The sequence below is a fragment of the Sturnira hondurensis genome, unplaced genomic scaffold, assembly GCF_014824575.4.
Source record: "Sturnira hondurensis isolate 20B ecotype Veracruz unplaced genomic scaffold, ASM1482457v3 Scaffold0023504, whole genome shotgun sequence".
NCBI classification, from domain to species: domain Eukaryota; kingdom Metazoa; phylum Chordata; class Mammalia; order Chiroptera; family Phyllostomidae; genus Sturnira; species Sturnira hondurensis.
The window spans coordinates 260,516-281,051 of record NW_028096135.1 but is presented as its reverse complement, the minus strand read 5'-3'; the positions used below and the strand labels follow the sequence as shown (position 1 = coordinate 281,051).

General features: G+C 42.1%; 3 protein-coding genes across 4 annotated transcripts in view; 2 read left to right on the top strand and 1 right to left on the bottom strand.

Annotated features, from left to right (window-relative positions):
• F8 (coagulation factor VIII) overlaps nt 1–20,536 on the bottom strand; it is a 211,571-nt gene that overhangs the window by 21,616 nt on the left and 169,419 nt on the right. The window lies entirely within an intron of this gene.
• On the top strand, nt 5,274–5,707 carry LOC118981102 (histone H2A-Bbd type 2/3-like). The gene has a single exon (XM_037037832.1). The coding sequence runs from the start codon at nt 5,354–5,356 to the stop codon at nt 5,705–5,707; it is 354 nt and encodes a 117-aa protein (XP_036893727.1). The 5' UTR covers nt 5,274–5,353.
• Nucleotides 6,443–8,249, top strand: F8A1 (coagulation factor VIII associated 1). Its single transcript, XM_037037829.1, has one exon. The coding sequence runs from the start codon at nt 6,582–6,584 to the stop codon at nt 7,722–7,724; it is 1,143 nt and encodes a 380-aa protein (XP_036893724.1). The 5' UTR covers nt 6,443–6,581; the 3' UTR covers nt 7,725–8,249.

The window sequence follows — 20,536 nt, the reverse complement described above, 5'->3', positions numbered from 1 at the left end:
TGTAAGTTGGTGCTCAAGTTTCATTTTTTTGCATGTAGCTGTCCAGTTTGCCCCAACACCATTTGTTGAAGAGGCTATCTTTACCCCATTTTATGTTACTGCCCTCTTTGTCAAATATTAATTGACTATAGAGACTTGGGTTTATTTCCAGGCTCTCTGTTCTATTCCATTGGTCTATGTGCCTGTTTTTGTGCCAGTACCAGGCTGTTTTGATTACAGTGGCCTTGTAATACAGTTTGATATCAGGTATTGTGATCCCTCCTACTTTGTTCTTGTTTCTCAACATTGCAGCTGCTATTCGGGGTCATTTATGGTTCCATATAAATATTTGAAGTGTTTGTTCTATGTCTGTGAAGTATGCCATTGGTACTTTAATAGGTATTGTATTGAATCTGTAAATGGCTTTGGGTAGTATGGACATTTTCATGATGTTAATTCTTCCAATACATGAACACGGTATATGTTTCCATCTGTTTGTGTCTTCCTTGATTTCTTTCTTCAGTGTTGTGTAGTTTTCTGCATACAGGTCTTTTACCTCCTTGGTTAGGTTTATTCCCAGATATTTTATTTTTGTTTTTGATATGTCGAATGGGATTCTTTTCTTGATTTCTGCTTCTGCTGATTCATTGTTAGTATACAAAAATGCCTTTCATTTCTGGATATTGACTTTGTATTCCGCTGTTTTGCCAATTCATTTATTAGTTCGAGCAGTTTTTTGGTAGAGTCTATAGGATTTTCCATGTACACTATAATGTCATCTGCAAACAGTGACAGTTTTGTTTCCTCCTTTCCGATTTGGATGCCTTTTATTTTCTTTTGTTGTCTGATCGCTGTGGCTAGAACTTCTAATACTATATTGAATAGAAGTGGTGAAAGTGGGCAACCTTGTCTTGTTCCTGATCTTAGTGGAAAAGCTTTGAGTTTTTGCCCATTGAGTATGATGTTGGCTATAGGTCTTTCATATATGGCCTTTATTATATTGAGGAATGCTCCCTCTATTCCCATTTTTCTGAGTACCTTTATCATAAATGCGTGTTGAACCTTATCAAAAGCTTTTTCTGCATCTATTGATATCACCATGTGATTTTTGTCTTTGCTTTTGTTTACTTGGTGTATTACATTTATTGATTTGCGTATATTGAACCATCCTTGCATCCCTGGGATGAATCCCACTTGGTCGTGGTGTATGATCTTTTTGATGTATTGTTGGATGCGATTTGCTAATATTTTATTGAGGATTTTAGCGTCTATGTTCATCAGCGGTATTGGCCTGTAATTTTCTTTCTTTGTTTCGTCTCTATCTGGCTTTGGAATTAGGGTGATGCTGGCTTCATAAAAAGAGTTGGGGAGTTTTCCCTCTTTTTGGATTTTTTGGAATAGTCTGTGAAGAATAGGGATTAGCTCTTCCTTAAAAGCTTTGTAGAATTCTCCTGTGAAACCATCTGGTCCAGGGCTTTTGTGTGATGGGAGTTTTTTGATTACTGCTTCAATTTCATTTGCTGTTATTGGCCTGTTCATGTTTTCTGCTTCTTTTTCATTGAGTTTTGGAAGATTATATTTTTCTAGAAATTTGTCCATTTCACCTAGGTTTTCAAATTTCTTGGCATACAGTTCTGCATAGTAATTTCTTACAATCCCTTCTATTTCTGTGGTATCAGTTGTAATCGCTCCTCTTTCATTTCGGATTGTGTTTATATGGGTCCTCTCTCTTCTTGATGAGCATACTTAAATTGTTGTCTATTTTGTTTTTCTTTTCAAAAAACTAATTCCTGGATTCATTGATCCTTAGAATTGTGCTTTTAGTCTCTATGTCATTTAATTCTGCTCTGATCTTGCTTATTTCCTTCCTTCCACTTGCTCTGGGCTGTCTTTGTTGTTGTTCCTCGAGTTCTTGGAGGCGTCGGGTTAGGTTGTTTGTTTGAAATGTTTCTATTTTCATTAGGTAAGCCTGTATTGCTACGAACTTCCCTCTCAGGACTGCCTTCACTGTGTCCAATAACTTTTGGGTTGTTGTGAGTTCATTTTCATTAGTTTCCAGAAGGTTTTTGATTTCTTCCCTAATTTCAATCTTGACCCATTCGTTGTTTAATAGCATACCATCAGTCTCCATGCTTTTGGATGTTGTGGGTTTTTTCCTGTGGGGTTGGTTTCCAATTTCAGTCCCTTGTGATCAGAGAAAATGCTTGGTATGATTTCTATTTTCCTGAATTTGTTGAGACTCATTTTGTGTCCTATCACGTGGTCTATCTTTNCCTCCTCCAGCCACATCAACCACCAGTCCCCCATAGGCACCCTGCTGTCAAGCCTCAGTAAAATAATCGCAGGTTCCCCCCAATGCCTCAGCCTTTCATCAGGCTACAGATCCCTACACACACACACACACACACACACACACACACACACACTCACACACTCACACACTCACACTTACCCTCAAGCAGCTTCCCTGACCCAACCTATGCTTTCAACAAAAAAAATTTATGGACCACTCACTATACACTGTGACCATGAGTGTAACATATCTAAATCAATTAATGTAATACACTATATTAATAGAATGCACAGAGATGGAGGGCCTCGTGATCAACTCATAGATGTAGGGGAAAGGGAAGCATCTGACAAAATCCAACACCGTTTCATGAAAACAAATTCAACAAAATAGGAACAGAAGGGAACTTCCTCAACCTGATGAAGGGCATCTATGAAAAACACACAGACGACATCATTCATAATGATAAAAGACTGGGTTCCTCAACCTGATGAAAGGCATCTATGAAAAACACACAAACGACATCATTCATAATGATGAAAGGTTGGGTGCTTTGCCCCTAGCATCAGGAAGAAGATAAGAACATTCTTCTTGACATTTCTATGCAACATTGTATTCAACGTTCTAGTCAAGCCAAATAGGCAGAGCAAATAAATAAAAGGCATCCCAGTTGGAAAGGAACAAGTAAAACTATCTCTGTTCGTAGACGACACGTTCGTATATATAAATGTGTGTGTGCACATATACAACACTAAAGAACACACCGGAAACACAGCAACCTACTCAAATATGCAGTAAGTGTTCAGCAGAGTTGCAGGATCCCAGATCAATGTGCAACCATCAGTTGTATTTCTATACACTAGCATGGAACAATCCAAAAAATGAGGTTAAGAAAATAATTCCTTCTACAGTATCATCCAAAAGAATAAAATACTGAGGGATAAATTTAACTAAAGACATGTAAGACTTGTACCCTGAAAACTGCAACACATTGCTGAAGGAAATTAAAAAGGATGGAAATAAATGGACAGTCATCCCATGTTAGTAGACTGAACATTTAATATCGTTAAGATGACCATAATCCCCAAGGCAATATACAGATTCGGTGCCATGCCTGTTACAATCTAACCTGGCATCTTTGTAAAAATTGGCAAGGTGATCCTGAAATTCACATGGAAATGCAAGGGATGCAGACAGCCAAAACAATCTCAAAAATGAAGAACAAAGTTGGAGGACTCTCACTTCCCAATTTCAATGCTTACTGAAAAGCTATCCTAAAAAGTGTGGCACTGGAATAATGATTATAGGCCAATGTTTCAGAATTTGGAGTCAGAAATAAGCCCATATGTCAATAAATAGTTGATTTGCAATAATGGTGCCGACACTATTCAATGGCTGAATGAAAAATCTCTTCAACAAAAACTGACAGGCCAACTGGATAGCCACACATGTAAGGATGAATATGGACCCCAATCTCACAGCATGTACAGATATTAATTCTGATGGGTCACAGACCAAAAGGTAAAGACAGAAACTATAAAACTCTTGGAATAAAACATAGATGCACGCCCCCATGACCTGGGAGTGGGCAACAGTTACAAAACATGAGAGCAAAAGCATGGCCATAAAAGACAGAGAAAAAAAGAGGAAATGGTATGCCATCCCAATTAAAAACTTTGGTGACTCAAAGGACTCTATCTAGGAAGTGAAAGGACAACCTATAAGATGGGAGAAACATTTGCAAATCGTATATCTGATAATGGGCCTATTTTCCAGCGTACATAAAGAACTCTTGCAACAGAAAGGCAAGCAACCCAGTTTTAGGAAACAGACGAAGGACTTGAAAGTTCATCTGTTTCCTCCAAGGCAGATGTACAAATGGCCAAGAGACGCATGGAAAGAGGCTCGACATTATTAGCCATTAGGGAAATTCAGATCAAAACCACGAGATACCACTTTCCACCCACTACGATGGCTATTATCAGCAAGGCAACAGGAAAATAACAAGTTTTGGTGAGGATGTGGAGAAAGTGGGACCTTCATACACTGTCATTCGGAGTGCAAAATGGCACAGCCACCGTGGAAACCAGTCGGGCGGTTCCTCAGCAAGTTAAACACAGAATTAATTACCTTATGGCCTGGCAATTCCACTCCTAGATATATACCCAGAAGAACTGAAAACAGATGTTCAAACAGAACCCTGTACAGGAATGTTCGCCGCAGCGCTAGTCACAACAGCCAGAAGGTGAAAATCACCCAAAAGGCCATCAGCTGATGAACGGGTGCACAACCCGTCGTCCATCCACACAATGGAAGACTCAAGTGCTGACGCATGCTGGCATGTGAGTGAACCATAAGAACATTATGCTAAGTGAAGGCAGCCAGACACAAAAGGCCACCTATTTATTGTATGGCTGCATCTCTAGAAGTCTCTAGAGTGGACACACCTCTATGTACAGGAAGCAGGCTCCTATTCGCCTGGGTTCTCGGGGAGAGGAGAGGTTGTTGGCCAGGGGGAGCGGGGCAGGGGGCGGGCAGTGGGGAATGACTGCCTGATGGGTGCAGGGGTTTCTTTTGGAGTGGTCCCAACATCGTGGAAGTAGACCGTTGTGATGGCCATCCGACACCACGAGTGTTGACCTGGTGCCACGGGATCACACACGTTTGTTGCTGTTTCCGTACAACATTCCTGTCCAGAGGAAACAGAGAGCTCCGTCGAAGAGAGGGTCCAGTGGGCCGCGTGCGCAGGGTGCCACCAGCGCCCTTGCTTGGCAGGCCCAGGCCCGCAAGGCCCAATGGGAAAGCAGTGACCTCATGGAACTTCGGTGTCACACAGCGTGTGCCTCCACCAATCAGGGGCCGGCCCGTGGTCGCTAGGATACGCAGTAGGGGCCTGTGTACTGGCCATCCAGAGAGGTTGGGACCAACTGCCCAATCTCACCTGACCGCACCTGACCGCACCTGATCGCACCTGACCGCACCTGGCCGCACCTGACCGCACCTTGCCGCACGGAGACACCCCGCAGCACCCCGCAGCACACTGCAGAGCTACGCCGGTGGGAACAAGAGCACCCAAAGCCCAGCATGCCTGGTCGAAGGAGCCGTAGGGGGTCGTCCGGTACCGGTCACCGTCGCCAGAGGCGGATCCGCACCCGCACGGCTAGAGCTGAGCTACTCTTTTCTGTCAGCCACCTGGAGCGCCTCCTGCGTGAAGGCCACTACGCCCAGCATCTGACCTCATCTGCACCCGTGTTTCTTGCGGCCATTATACAATATCTGACCGCCACGGTCCTGCAGCTGGCCGGGAACGAGGCCCAGAGAAGTGGCTGCAGGTTCATCACCCCACAGCTCGTGGACATGGCCATGCACAACAATGCCTTGCTCAGTGTCTTCTTTGCAAGCACCACCATTTCCCTAGTGGCCCCGGGTTGGCAGTAGCTGCCCAACAGGACATGGGTTCTCTGGGCCTCAACCCCAGGGCGCCAGGCCTCTTTGCAGCCCAAGCAGCCCAAGCCTGGCTGGTACCTTGGGCAAAGCCATTGAAAATAAACTGTTTATTCTTGAAAGAAACCCATGTGCCTGCTTTGGTCACTGTGTCTGCGGGGGGACTGGGGGATGGAACTCATTGGAGGGATCGGGGCAGGGTGTCTGCCAGTGGGTGAGGGTGGAATCAGGGATGGTGAGAGGAGCAGCCTCTGGAGGTGACAGTGCAGGGCGTGGCCCTGGGTGGGAGAGGCTGCCTGCGATGGCTTTGAGGATGGGGTGTGGAAGACTCCCCCACGGCCTCTGAGCAAGTCGAAGCCCATCAAAGTTCCCTGAAGGATGGTGTTCATGGGGGTGGAGTACTTAGACCATGACTAAGGCATCGTGATATGGTGAATGTGTCATGCTAACTCGGATGTGCGATGGAGGAGGGGACAAAGGGGTTGGCGTGGACTCCAACGGGGTAGTGGATGGACGGGGAGATTGAGGAGGGGGGGTGGAGGGCAATCAAGAAAATCCAAAATCGGAATGGTGGTCACCTGGGATCAGGAGTTTAGTTTGACTCCTGGTCCCTTATAGATGCTAGGAAACACCCTTAGCAACCTGGGTAAACAAGCTGTCACCTAGCAACAGAGGCGCAGGGCCAGGCCCCGCCTCAGGAACCCGATATTTTGCATATCACTAGGGCAACGAGGGGGGCTCCAGGCTTAGGTGCAGGCGAGGTCGCGCCGCTAGCCTGAGCTGGACGCAGGGCACGTCGCGGCCAACCGCCAGCACTCGCACGTCCACCAGCTGCGTAGGCGCGCCCGGAAGCGCTCGGCCTGGGAACATGGCGGCATCCGCGAGCGGGTTGGGAGGTGCGGGCCCGGGACCAGATGCCGGGGATTTTCTGGCCAGGTATCGTCAGGTGTCGAACAAGCTGAAAAAGCGGTTCCTGCGGAAGCCTAATGTGGCGGAGGCTGGCGAGCAGTTCGGACAACTGGGCCGAGAGCTGCGTGCCCAGGAGTGCCTGCCTTACGCGGCCTGGTGCCAGCTGGCGGTTGCCCGCTGCCATCAGGCGCTCTTCCACGGGCCCGGGGAAGCTCTTGCCCTCACCGAGGCCGCCCGCCTCTTCCTGCGGCAGGAGCGCGACGCGCGCCAGCGCCTCGTCTGCCCCGCCGCCTATGGGGAGCCGCTGCAGGCAGCAGCCAGCGCCCTGGGTGCTGCTGTGCGTCTGCACCTTGAGTTGGGCCAGCCGGCCGCAGCCGCCGCCCTGTGCCTGGAGCTGGCCGCCGCCCTGCGCGACCTGGGTCAGCCGGGCGCTGCCGCTGTCCACTTCCAGCGCGCCGCCCAACTGCAGCTGCCCCAGCTGCCCCTGGCCGCGCTGCAGGCGCTCGGCGATGCGGCCTCCTGCCAGCTCTTGGCGCGCGACTACAATGGCGCCTTGGCGCTCTTCACGCGAATGCAACGCCTGGCGCGGGAGTACGGCAGCCACCCGGTGCAGCCGCTGCCGCCGGTCCCGCTGCAGCCACAGCCTCAGGTACAGCCGCAGCCATTAGGCCTCCAGCATGGACTCGGTGCGTCCCCAGCCCTGCAGGCCGCGCTGCTCCCTCCAAATGCTAGCTCTGCGGCCGCTCCCTCTCCCGCAGTACTGGGTGCCTTCTCGGACATCCTGGTACGCTGTGAGGTATCCCGCGTGCTGCTGCTGCTGCTCCTGCAACCACCGCCCGCCAAGCTCCTTCCAGAGCATGCCCACACCTTGGAGAAGTACTCCTGGGAGGCTTTTGACAGCCACGGGCAGGAGACCAGTGGCCAGCTTCCCGAGGAGCTCTTCCTGCTGCTTCAGTCCTTGGTCATGGCTACCCACGAAAAGGACACGGAAGCCATCAAATCGCTGCAGGTGGAGATGTGGCCACTGTTGAGTGCCGAGCAGAACCACCTCCTTCACCTCGTTCTGCAAGAAACCATCTCCCCCTCAGGACAGGGAATCTGATGACTCATATTAACCAAGTGACTTTTTGCCTGTTACCAGACCTTATGCATCTGCCTTTGCATTTGGGGGAAAATAAAAGACATTGATCACCGCAGTTCTCCCTTGGTTTAGCTTGTTCTTCTTGCTATCATAAAGACTTATTCCCACAGCAGTGGGAGAAAAAGACGATACGATAAGATCAGAATAGAACACATACCTCGCTTCCCAAAAACTGCAACATAAATATGAGAATCCTTTTATCTATCCATTTCTTCTTCCACCCGTTGCCCTGCTGAACGCCCCCATCCTTCTACCCCTCAATTTTCATTTCATTGTCAGGATTTTATTTTGCAAAGTTGTCAAAATATTTAAGCTTTGTGTTTTTTTAAAAAAATTGTGACTAATTTCTTGGTGTATTTCTATATCTGGCTATATGGTCACCCATTTCTTTGTTTTATCCGCCCCCATATGTGTTTGTGGGAATCATTTCATTCTTAAAATAATTGTTATTGCCCTAAATCCATGATAAAGCCATTACAATACTAATTTGTGGTTTAGATATCCTTAATGTATAAAATGGGTATAACATCTACTTGTTAAGAGTCAGAAAGCAAAAACAGTTCTTTTTTAGTTTCGAGATGTATTTATGTATTTGAAATTGACAGTGTGCCTAGTGTGTGGGCTGTGCCAGACAAGGAATCTACAGAGATGATTTGTGACGTGGTCCTTACTGAGACAAAATCAGTACAAATGTATCTAGGTTAAGGTTGGGTTGGGGGTGGATTGAGGGGGTGGGGAACCCAACACAAATGTGTGAGGTGTGCATTGAAATTTACATTTATGTTCTATTCTGAGAGGTACCTCTAATCCACATGACCATTTTAATTTGTAGTAGGGCTCTTTCTGCAACTCTTGTTTATCTCAAATATGTAAAATCAGCATGGTTCTTTGGTGCTGTGTGATTATTTATATGCAAGCCAGTGAGTGTAGTTGTTCCTCAAAACCACAATGGTGGTCCATTGTAAAACACTAAATTTCCAAGGCTTTTTGGTTCAAATGTTACATGCAAACCCACTTAGCTGCTTTTTATTTTTATTTTTTTATTTTTTATTTATTTTATTTTTATTTTTATTTTTTTAAGTTTATTTATCTTTAGAGGGGAAGGAGAGAGGGAGAGAAACATCAATGTATGGTTGCCTTTTGTGCGTCCCCTGCTGGGAGTTGGCCTGCAGGGAACTGGACTACAACCCAGGCATGTGCCCTGACTGGGAATTGAACCGCGATCCTCTGGTTTTAGCTGCTTTTTAAAAAAAATTCTGTTTTATATTCTTAACAGTTTCAAAAGTGATAACAAGAACTCTGCAGAGTAAAATCTCTTCAATCATTCAGTTTGGGGAAAATGCTTTTTTTAGCCTGAAGTTATATATAGTACTAATCTTTTAGGATGGATCTAAGGACACAGTTTGGGAGTAGGTTTTTTGGGGGAGCGGGTATGTGGACAGTTGTCACTATGAGTTAAGTGCCCCAAAATGGGTGGGACTTTTGGGGTATTCTTTTCTACTTCTGTTTCAACAGTGTGGAAGCAATAGGTAAGGATCTACAGGACACACCTATTTGAGACACATTGAGCCACAATTCCTGTGCTCCCACTTGGCTGCCAGGAAAGGTCCTTGGAAGCCCAAAAAGCCTAGTCCAGTTTACTGAAAAAGTGGTAAGGGTCCATGCTCCTCTGTGCTTTTGCTTTTTCTGGTACACTCCTCTCACCCTGGGCTGCAAGCCTGGCCTGCTGCCTTACTGTCTCATGACAGGAATGCTTAAGAATTATGTAATGTGACTGGTGATAATATTTGGATTTGGGCTTAAGAAAAGTCCTTCGTAGGCCTCTGATCTAAACTTGCATTGAGGAGTTGGGTGGAGGGGATTACCAGAGAGGCAAGTATTTGTATATGCAAGTATAATTTTAGGAAGCACTACAGATTGTTTTCCATTTGCCATTGCCTCATTTATTTATGGCCCTCAGAAATTTTATAGTAGGGATAGCTGGACCTATGGTGGATTTCATTGGTTTTGACAGAGTTCTGTTGCTACATACCAACTTAATATCAAAATTAACACTGATTTCTAACATGACCAAAAATAAATATTTTAAAGGACATAGGCAGTCTTCTTTTTAACTTGAAAACCAGAGGGGAAGATCTGCATCATTGAAATATTCATTGACAATTCGAAATTAACATTTAAAATATTATAAACTTGAAAATGGTGGCAGTAGCCCTGGCTGGTGTGGCTCAGTGGATTGAGTGCAGGCCTGCAAACCAAAGGGTCGCTGGTTCGATTCCCAGTCAGAGCACATGCCTGGGTTTTGGGCCATGTCCCCAGTAGGGGGCATGTGGAGAGGCAACTACACATTGATGCTTCTCCCTCTTCTCTCTTACCCTCCTTCTAAAAATAAATAAAATCTTTAAAAATGGAGGCAGTAAATCACTGACCTTTAACGGGTGTTGGGGGTTTCCCTTTTCCTCCTTTATGAGGGACTTCTATAATAAAAATATTTCTTATGAAAAATATTTTGTAGGTGAGTGGTGCAAAGATATAAAAACATTTGAGAAATACTACACTGGAGGAAGGCTACTAAGGTGGGAATTTATAAATTAGGCAAGCTCTGGGTTGGAAGGGTTTCAGCCAGTTAATGTTAACTGGCTGGTATCTACTGCCATTAGACTAGACCACCAGTCCACGGACTTTCTGTGAAGGACCAGATAGAAATGTTTTAATCTCTTAAGGCCACAAATGGTCTCTGTCACATAGTTTTGTTCTTTTTGCAACTTTAAATATATAAAAAACCATTCTTAACTCACAGTCCAACAAAAGCACATTGCACACAAGTCCAAATCCATGGGTTCTAGTTTGCTCACCCTTTGCTTGAACCTAGAACATACTGTAGTTGTCCCTCAAACTGCACTGGTCCACTTATGGTCAGATATTTTCAGTTGACCGATGCAGTTCAAACCCATATCATTCAAAGGTCAACTGGCAATTGGAATTCCATGTATGTGGAGGGCCATCTTTAAGTTACAAATGGATTTTCAACTGCATGGGTCATGGGCACCCCAGCCCTCCGAGTTGTTCAAGAGTCAACCATACTCAATAACTTAAACTAATGACCCTTATGAGAGTAGTTAATAACTATTTTATCCTTATCATTGAACAAAAAAGATTGACAATAGAATGGCCATCATAAACAAAGCAACAAACAAGTGTTGGAGAGGTTGTGAAAACGGAGAAAACGGAACCCTAGTGCACTGTTTGTAGGAGTGCAGACTGGTGCAACCACTATGGAAAACAGTATGGAATTTCCTCAGAAAACTAAAAATGGATCTGCCTTTTGATCCAGCAATCCCACTGCTGAGATTATATCCTACAAGCCCTGAAACACCAATTTGAAGAACCTATGCACCCCAATGTTCATAGCAGCACAATTTACAATAGCCAAGTGCTGGAAGCAACCTAGGTGCCCATCAGTAAATGAGTGGATCAAAAAACTATGGTACATTTACACAATGGAATTCTATGCAGCAGAAAGAAAGAAGGAGCTCTTAACCTTTGCGACAGCATGGATGCAACTGGAAAGCATTATGCTCAGCAAAATAAGCCAGGTGGTGAAAGACAAATACCATATGATCTCACCTTTAACAGGAACTTAATCAACAAAACAAACAAAATTTAACCAAAGACACTGAAATAGAGAACAGGCTGATAGTGACCAGAGGGGAGAGGGGAGTGAATTTCAGAGGAAAAGAGTGAAGGGTTTGCAGGAACAAGTATAAAGGATGCATGGACGATAACGGGGTGGGGTGTGGAAATGGGAGAGAGGTGGGGAGGGCTGGTGGGGGTGGGCTGGGATGGGGGGAAAAGGCAGAAAACTGTACTTGAACAACAATTAAAATGTAAAGAAAAAAGATTGACGATAAATGAAGTAGTCATTCAACTGCAGATACTAGGAAACAAAAATACACCAATAGAAAGTGAAAGACAGTTTTTAAAGTTTTGAACAGAAATTACTGAATTATAAAACAACACCTTAAAAGTCTATGTTCAATTTTTAGATCAAGAGTTGATTCTTTGAATTTCCAAAAGAATAGACAAGCACTCAGTAACTCTGATAAAGGGGGGGGGGAAAGAGATATATATGTGTGTATGTAGCTAAAGATATATAGCATGGGAAGGGAGACAGGACTCTAATATACACATTTATAGCAATTAATTACAGGTAGCAAAATGAGAATGCCAATAATGAAGCATCTACCACTAAATAAGGCACAAGGCTCAGTGACTTTTCCATCTGACTTTCATTAAACACATGATTACTATATTAATTAAACTATTTTAGAGTAATAGTGTAATGGAAAATGGAAGCTTTTCTACTTTATTTTCAAGTGTAGTATAACTTTCATGCGGAAACCTGATAAACAGAGCCTCTGAAAAAGGTAAACCAACTTTATTGATTAGTATGGATAGAAAAATTCTAAATAGGTTGCTAGCAAATAAGGCAAATTAGATCCAGATAAGTTTTAAATGATTAATACACTGTGACAGAGGGCAGTTTTCCCAGGAATGTAGCACAGTACTTGCTGGAGCTTGCTAGTACTGGCTTGTGAGAGCCAGTTATGCTCATGTGTTCCAATCTACATTTAGTGATGTTATACCAGCAGCTTGGAACCTGGTACGATGGGAATATTTACATTGTAGATCAACAATGCTACAGATAAGGGCTTTCTCTCTAATAGCTGCCCCTCTGCATTTTGCCCTAGAGCCAGTTGTTAACATTTGCCAGCACACCATTGAGTGTAAGTATAATTTGAAATGTGATCATATGAAAGATGCTCAAAAAGCATCTTGTTTGATGTTTGATAACATTCTGCAGACATTTTAAATGAGGTAAGAATAGAAGGAAACTTTTTAAACATGATAAAAGGTATTTGTTTGAAACTAACAGTGAACGTTATGTTAAATAGTGAAATATGGGATCCATCCTCATTAAAGTCAGGAACAAGATAGTCTTATTATATACATACATTATATACAGGGTCTAGCACAAATAACGCCCCTTTTTGTTACAAAATCTTTTATTACAAAATCATAAGCATGTAATTCTGTAATACAACAATATCGCACTTAAGAACACCATGTGACATTTTAGGTGAAATATTCAAATTAAAACTACAAATTATTGCACCCATATTATTACCCTACCAACCACAGTCAGCAGGCCTTACTTCTGCAGGACCCTGTATATCTGTATATGTGACTTGTGTCTGTGTGTATGTATGTTAATATATTAATCATAGATACATTTAGGTTGCTTGCTATTTCCTGCTTAGCATATTGTCATTAATGTAATGGGCCAGTATGGTGTTTCATGTGGTATCAAGATGTTTAGATTAATTTGGGTCTATATTATGACAAAGAACAAGGAAGCTGACATCACCCTGAGGCACGAACAGTAAAGTTAATATTACTCTTGTTCCTACTGTATAAATGCAAATAGTTAGGAAGGAAACAACATTTTCTCAGTCAAAAGTTCCATATCAGTTGCCTAGTTCTGTGCTAATTTGTTCCAGAGAAGATATCACATCTGGAATAGCAATTTTTTCATCACCACATGATTAATTTTGTGATAATCTGTAATTTTCCCATGATTCTTCTGGGTTTTATAGTAACCAAACAGGGTCACTAGTCAACTCTTCCAGGTGTAGTCACTGAGAGACTTTTATGCAGAGAAAGGATGACTGGTTCAGAGACTGGAGAAAGGTTGCCTTTTTAGACAAAGAAGGTTCAGGGGAGTATGGAGGTTTGCAATTCTCAGCCTTATCCATGCCTACCTGAATGTACCCATACCAGGTCTCAGAGTTCTTTTTTTTTCCCAGCAGTGCCCTTTCCCTAGCATAATAGACCTTGTGGGGTTGAGCATTTAATTGTCTCTGCAACTATGCAGTTCATACGCTCAGCCCCTAGACTTGGTCTTAAGTCCAAGTATCTGCCTATTAACCACAGGATATGGAAGACACCTCCACAGCCCCATGTGTCCTGATTCTCCATGTATGTTCATGGGTGTTCTTTTTTATGTATATTCACATTTAATTTCATCTTCCCTATGTATGTCATAAAAAGAAGGGCCATAAAAAGAAAAGTCATTCTACAATCAGGTGATGCTACACTTGTTGCCACAGCGACTAAACGCCACTGTCAATTTAATCTCCCAAAGTCTTTTCCACCATCTGTAACTCATCCTATAACTAGTGAGGCCATGGAAAATTGTGGTGCCACCATATGTCATGGATTACCCAACACCCAACCTTTTCCCTAAGCAAGGAAATTATACCTACATGCCTTGAATACATTAGCAACATAATCCTAGAATTACATTTTGAAAGTGTTTCCTAGGGCTGCATCTGGCACCAATTACTGTATGAGACAGGGTTCCAACAAGAAACAGGTAACACTCAAATTAGGATAATTTGAGGAAAGTTTAATAAAGATCCTAGGTAGGAAGGTGGGGGCATGGTTTTACCATTTCTGGGACTGGAGGATATGAGAGAAGGAGCAGAATCCTAAAGGAGGGAGTTAGGTAGATTCTTGTAGTGTTTTACAGAAATGACCACAAATTCTTTACACTACTCCTATTGAGAAATGGGGTCTATGTCTCTTCCCCTTGAATCTGGGTGAATGTGCGCCTTGCTTATAACCAATAGAATGTCTTGGCAGTGATACCATGTGACTTAGAAGAATAGATCAGAAAAGGTAATGTATTCTCCACCTTGTTAGCTGGAACAATCACACTTAGAGTGCCTAAGATGCCACATAAGAAGTCTAACTACCTTGACAATAAGTTCATTGTCAAGGTAGTTAGACTTCTTATGTGGCATCTTAGGCACCTAACTACCTATTGTCCATTACTATGGGTCCAATAAAGGACCCGTGGTAATGGACAATAGGGTGGGGACTGAGTGAGGGAGGGGGCATTGGTAGGGTAGGGGAGAACAATGGGGAAAATACTGGTACAAATAACTGAACAACAATACAAAAAAACAAAGTCTAACTACCTTGAGACTGTCATGCTATGAGAAGCCTAGGCCTCATGGAGAGACCATTTAAAGTTACTTCAGTCAATAGCCTCAGATGCTGTCCTAGTTAGGTTAGTCAGCACCAACCACCACCTGTCATGCAAGTGAAGATGCTGCCAGATGCTCCAGTCTCTAGCTAATCTAATCTTCCCAGCTGAAGCCCCAAATATCGTGGAACAGAGACAGGTTATCCCTGTTGTGTCCAGTTCAAAGTCCTGACACACAGAATCCATGAATAAAACAAAATGGTTGTTTTTACTGCACTATGTTTTGAGGTGGTTTAGATCTTAGCAATAATAACTGGAACAAGTACAGAAAGACACTTTGAGGGGAACTGCAACCTTCAGTTGCAGAGATACAGCCAAGTACTTTGCAAGGAGGGAGCCCATAGAATAAATTTTAGGAATGTTTTCTCAATCCATTGAAGTTTTGCTTCACAGTCATTCTTATCAGTTCGGCTCAAATAAACTAAAAAATTCTCTGTGGGTTTGAGTGTTTCTTACATTGACATTTACTGGCCATAGTCAGCAGGATTCCAAAGAAGCCCATCCAGGACCACCTTGTAGACCCAGACTCATGCTAGGTACCAGGAGGGGCCCATTGTGCCTCACCCATTGTCTGCAAAGGGTGAACGTGGGTAAATTTCAATTGGAATTCCAGACTTCCCTGTTTTAAGAGATGAGGCCCTGACCTTATTTGAGCTGTCTTTTTAAATCCTTGAGGTACAACTGTGACACAACCCAGGCTCAGGCAGGACTGGAGGAAAAAATGAGTGGCTGGTTTTTAACTTTAGTTTTTCAATTGGAATTGCTTTCTGAGAGTCTGAAGTACAGACGCTACATATTCCAACATAAAACTAAAATTAACATGAGAAATTGTGCCTCCAAGGCCAGAACTCCCAGACCTTAGCCCTCACTAATACTCTTGGTAGGAGGCCTTGACTTGCAAGTTCTTTACAGAAATGGGAAGACTTAACTAGAAGTGATATCAACCTAAAATGGCCCAAATGCAGTTTTCTTTTGGTGCCTAAATTAATTTTTTGCATGTAAAATTAGAAAATGCTGGCGCTAAATCTAAACAATGAATGAGAAGTGTATATTGATTTGGTAATTAAAAGCTTCTAGAGGAGCACAGATAAATTTTTTAAAGTTAATAAGAAATTGTGCAGACTGTCTCTGAACTAAAAGCTCCTGAAGCTGGTAAATGCCAATACCTCACTTCTCCCCTCTACAACTCTGAAACCAAAGTCTATGAGTTTGTGTTTGAAATGCAAATACAGTGTACCTGGTCTCCAAAAACACTTTCTTTTTAAAAATTTTATTGTATTTTTTCCACTACCACTTAGCTTCCTTATACCCCCTCTGCAATCACCACACTGTTGTCCATGTCCATAAGTCTTTTTTCCTTATTGCAGTATCCCTCCACCTTATAAACTCCACTTTCCTCAGCTGTCATCCTGCTCTCCATCTATATGTCTGTGTCTATTTTGCTTGTTAGTTCAGTTTGTTTATTAGATTCCACATGTGAGTGAAATTGTATTGCATTTGTCTTTCGCTGACTGACTTATTTCATTAACATAATGTTCTCCAGTCCATCCATGCTGCAAAATCTCTTATCTGGATCATCTCTTAAAATGAAAAAAGTTTGGAAGGTAATTCTTGACAAAAAAGTTGAACAAAACCTTAGCCACATCTGATCATATCAATTTTAATTTATTTAAGCTATTCCTTTCTAAATTAGTGAATTTTTATTGAAGTTATTGGCTATCTATGCCCTGGCTGGTGTGGCTCAGTGGACTAAGTGCCAGCCTGAGAACTGAAAGGTTGCCTGTTCAATTCTCAGTCAGGGCACATGCCTGGGTAGCAGACAGGGTACCCATTTGGGTGCATGTGAGAGGCAACCAATTGATGTATCTCTCACACATTGATGTTTCTCTACCTGTCTCCCTCCCTTCCCCTCTCTCTAAAAACAAATAAATAAAATCTTTAATAAAAATAAAGTTATTGGATATCTAGATATTTTGAGATGCTAAAACATTGATTGCTAGACAAGTCTTGGGTTCCCCTGCTTTTGGCTTTTGTTGAAGAGGGGCTGTGGAGTGGATTTGGAGCTGTTAATGAGTGTCTTGTTAGTAAATGTCTTTGTTAGAGGTGTGTTTCTTGAAAGTGACTGTTTTTGCCAATAGAGGAATTTATGTTTCTATTGGTTATGAAATGTATTCATAAAAGTCAATCTAGGGAATACTGGCTACTTATTTTTGGTTATCATGGGAAATTGCAGTTTCTAAAAGTTAAAATTTTAAATTAAGTTGGAAAGAAAAAAAAACAAATTAAATTGGAAAGAAATTGCATAGTTCTGATGATAGAAGACATGGTGTGGGAATACTTTTGAGGGAAAAGGAAGAAAGTGAATTGTTCTAAAGATGGTTATTTCTGAATGGGTAAGAAATTTGTGGAAATATGAAAGTTGTAAAAAGGTTTGTAGAAAATTGTGAAGGTTACAGAAGTTTGTGGAAGTTTAAAGTTTGTAAAGAACCACCCCCCAGGCAGTCTCTGTCCTGTTGCTTAATTACTTAGATTGAATTTTCCTTTAATTCCACCACACAGTCACACAGTCACAGCCCTTGAAGCTTTTATTGAAAGTCTCAACAGGTCTTCCTGCTTGTTGTTTAGGAACTTCCCTTCCTTTTGCAGTCTTCTCAAAAGTGACCAAGTAAATGAGAAAAATCTTGGGTCTTCTCTACAAAAATTAGTAATTCAGATTATGTGTATGGTCTTGATGTGTTCATTTGTATATTATGTGTAGTGTATTTCTTTTTCCTGCCTCCAAATGGCATTACTAGGGTGCAATATTTTATTGGCCTAAAGAGATTAAGCAGGATCCTGTGGTCCAGACAAAATATTTGAGCTGGTTTAAGTTTGATTGATGTCTTTTCAAGTTATTACCATAAAATATGTGCTTATTTTACCCAGATTTACAAAAAAGATTCATGTTATGATATTTTTGGTTAAGTTTGTTTGATAAACCTTCCCAAAGCTTAACTTTTAAGAGAACTTTTAAACTGAGAAATGATTTTGAATTATTCCAAGGGGCCCTGGAATATCTCAAGGATTTATTCTCTCTCCTTATAGAGGAAAAATTTAAAAACTAATTAGGTTTATTTGAGATGCTTGAAGCTACAGGGGAAGCTTTGCCTAATAATAATAATAATAATAATAATAATGTTCTATTTGTATACTTCTTTGCTTTCACGTGGGAAGATTACAAGTTTACTTGGACAGTGATGCCCCAGATATATACAGGAGAGTCCCACCTATTGTCTTAGATACTGAAAGCTGATTTAGATGATGTTAAATTTCCTAGAGATTCCACTCTGATCCAATATGTGCATAATTTAGTTTATACTATAGGAAATTACCAGATTCCCCAAAGAACACAATAGAATATCAGAGAACATGCTCTGATTCTGTTTACCCCAGATAAAATATTTTGGTTATCTGATATGTAATGATGGGCTACTAATTAACCCTAAGAGACTCAGAGGAATCCTGTCTTTTCCTCTTTCAAAAATAAGATAGCAGCTTAGAGGATTCCTGGGTTTGACTGGACATTGTCACAGTTGGATTCCAATTTTTAATTAATAGCCCAGCTTCTATATGTCTTGTTAAAATCAAATTGACCTGACCATCTTCTTGTTCCTAGCAATGGTTTATAGGAAACTCCTTGATAATGCTGATGTAATTTGGTTTACAGATAGATCTATGAAAAATAAACAAGAATGTTACTGAGCTGGATATGCAATAATTTCCATGGTGGACATGACAAAGTTCTGATTTACCTGAGTAAGATATGCCCAACAAGGCTAATTAATTTTTTAACTCAGATTTGTCAACTGGCCCAAGATCAAATAGCCAATGTTTACACTGATAATAGCTATGCCTTTGGTGTTGCTCACAAGTTTAGAATATTGTTGAAGCAGTGATGTTTCTTAATCTTCTCAGGGCAGCCCATAAAGAGTGGAAAGTAGATTGCAAAATTATTAAATGTCATACAGAAATTGAAATAGTTGGCAATTATCAAAATTCCAGGGCTTTCTAAAGCTGACACCATGGAAGCAAAAGGACAGTATTTAGCCAATGCTGCAGCTAGACAGGCAGCATTAAACAGCCAGATTACCTGAGAATGCCCCTTGCTTTCTATTAAATCTATAAAAAACACTCTTTCATAGTTCCAATGAGCAGCTGCAGAGGAAAAGAGAACATGGCAACAAAAGGGGGAAACTTTGACCCAGATAAAGAGATATGGCTTGGCCCTGGCTGGTGTGGCTCAGTGGACTGAGTGGTGGCCTGTGAATTAAAGGGTCCCCAGTTCAATTCTTAGTCAGGGAACATGCCTGGGTTGCAGGCCAGGTCCTCAGTGGGGGGCACGCGAGAGGCAACCACACATTGATATTTCTCTCCCTCCCTTTCTCCCTCTCTTCCCCTCTCTAAAAATAAATCAATAAAATCTTTAAATAAGAGAGACAGACAGAGGTATGGCTTGGACCCAATCAGAAACCAATCTTACTTCTAGGAGCTTAATTACCTACACTGTACTTTAACATGTAGATGAGTTAAAATTAGAGCCCTATAAGGTGATTTCATGGAGTGAACAATATTACTGCTACTGTAGCTCATAAAGTATATAGCAGATATTCTATCTGTTCAAATATAAACCTGGGCAATCATTCCATTGGTCCCACGGACATTTCCTACTTCCTTTAGATCCAGTTGAGATATGGTAATTAGATTTTACCCAAATGCCACCATCTCAAGAATATAAAAAAGTATTAGTTATGGTTTTGTATGGGTTGAGGCATTCCCTTGCAAGAGAGCAACACCTTCAATGGTAGGTAAATTATTTTTATTTATTATTTTTAAAATATTTTATTTATTTATTTTTAGAGAGAGGAAGGGAGGGAGAAAGAGAGGGAGAGAAACATCAATGTGTGATTGCCTCTCATTTGCCCCCCAGTGGGGACCTGCCCAAAACTCAGGCATGTGCCCTGACTGGGAAGCGAACCTGTGGCCTTTGGTCCACAGGCCAGCACTCAACCCACTGAATCACACCAACGAAGGCAATTCAACTTCCCTTTTCTTCCAAACCCCTGAGGCACAAGCACCCCTGAGGCATAAGTACCATGCCAGAGTGGGAGACCACAAATCTCACTGTTATTGTTATCATGTTTATTGTTGGCTGTTAACTATTCTGTACCCACCTATGTAAAAACATTTGTCTATCATTTTACCTTTTTATCCTGTCCCAAAGGTTTCCCTGCTTTGCTTTCTCCTACCTCCTTAATTTATCAGCAATGGATTTCACATAGCCCCTTCCCTCTTTTGATTGTACTGTATAAAATAAGGTGCAAAACTGCCATTTTCCAGAGCATTTTCTCAATCTATTGAGGTTTTGCTTTCCAGCAACTGTTGTCAATTTGGCTCAAATAAACTCACCAAAATTCTCAAAAAAAAAATAAATATCTTGATCTTAGTTTCTTTGCTTCCTATGATTTCTTTCCAGTGAAACCCAATCAAAAGCCACAGCATGAGGTAGCTTGTAAACGTATTCACACAGGTAAGGCTCACAGAACAAGGAGCAAGGTAGGGAAGCAGGGAAATGGATATACAGAGCTAAACAGAAGCTATCTTGCACAGGGTCATTTGAGGACTT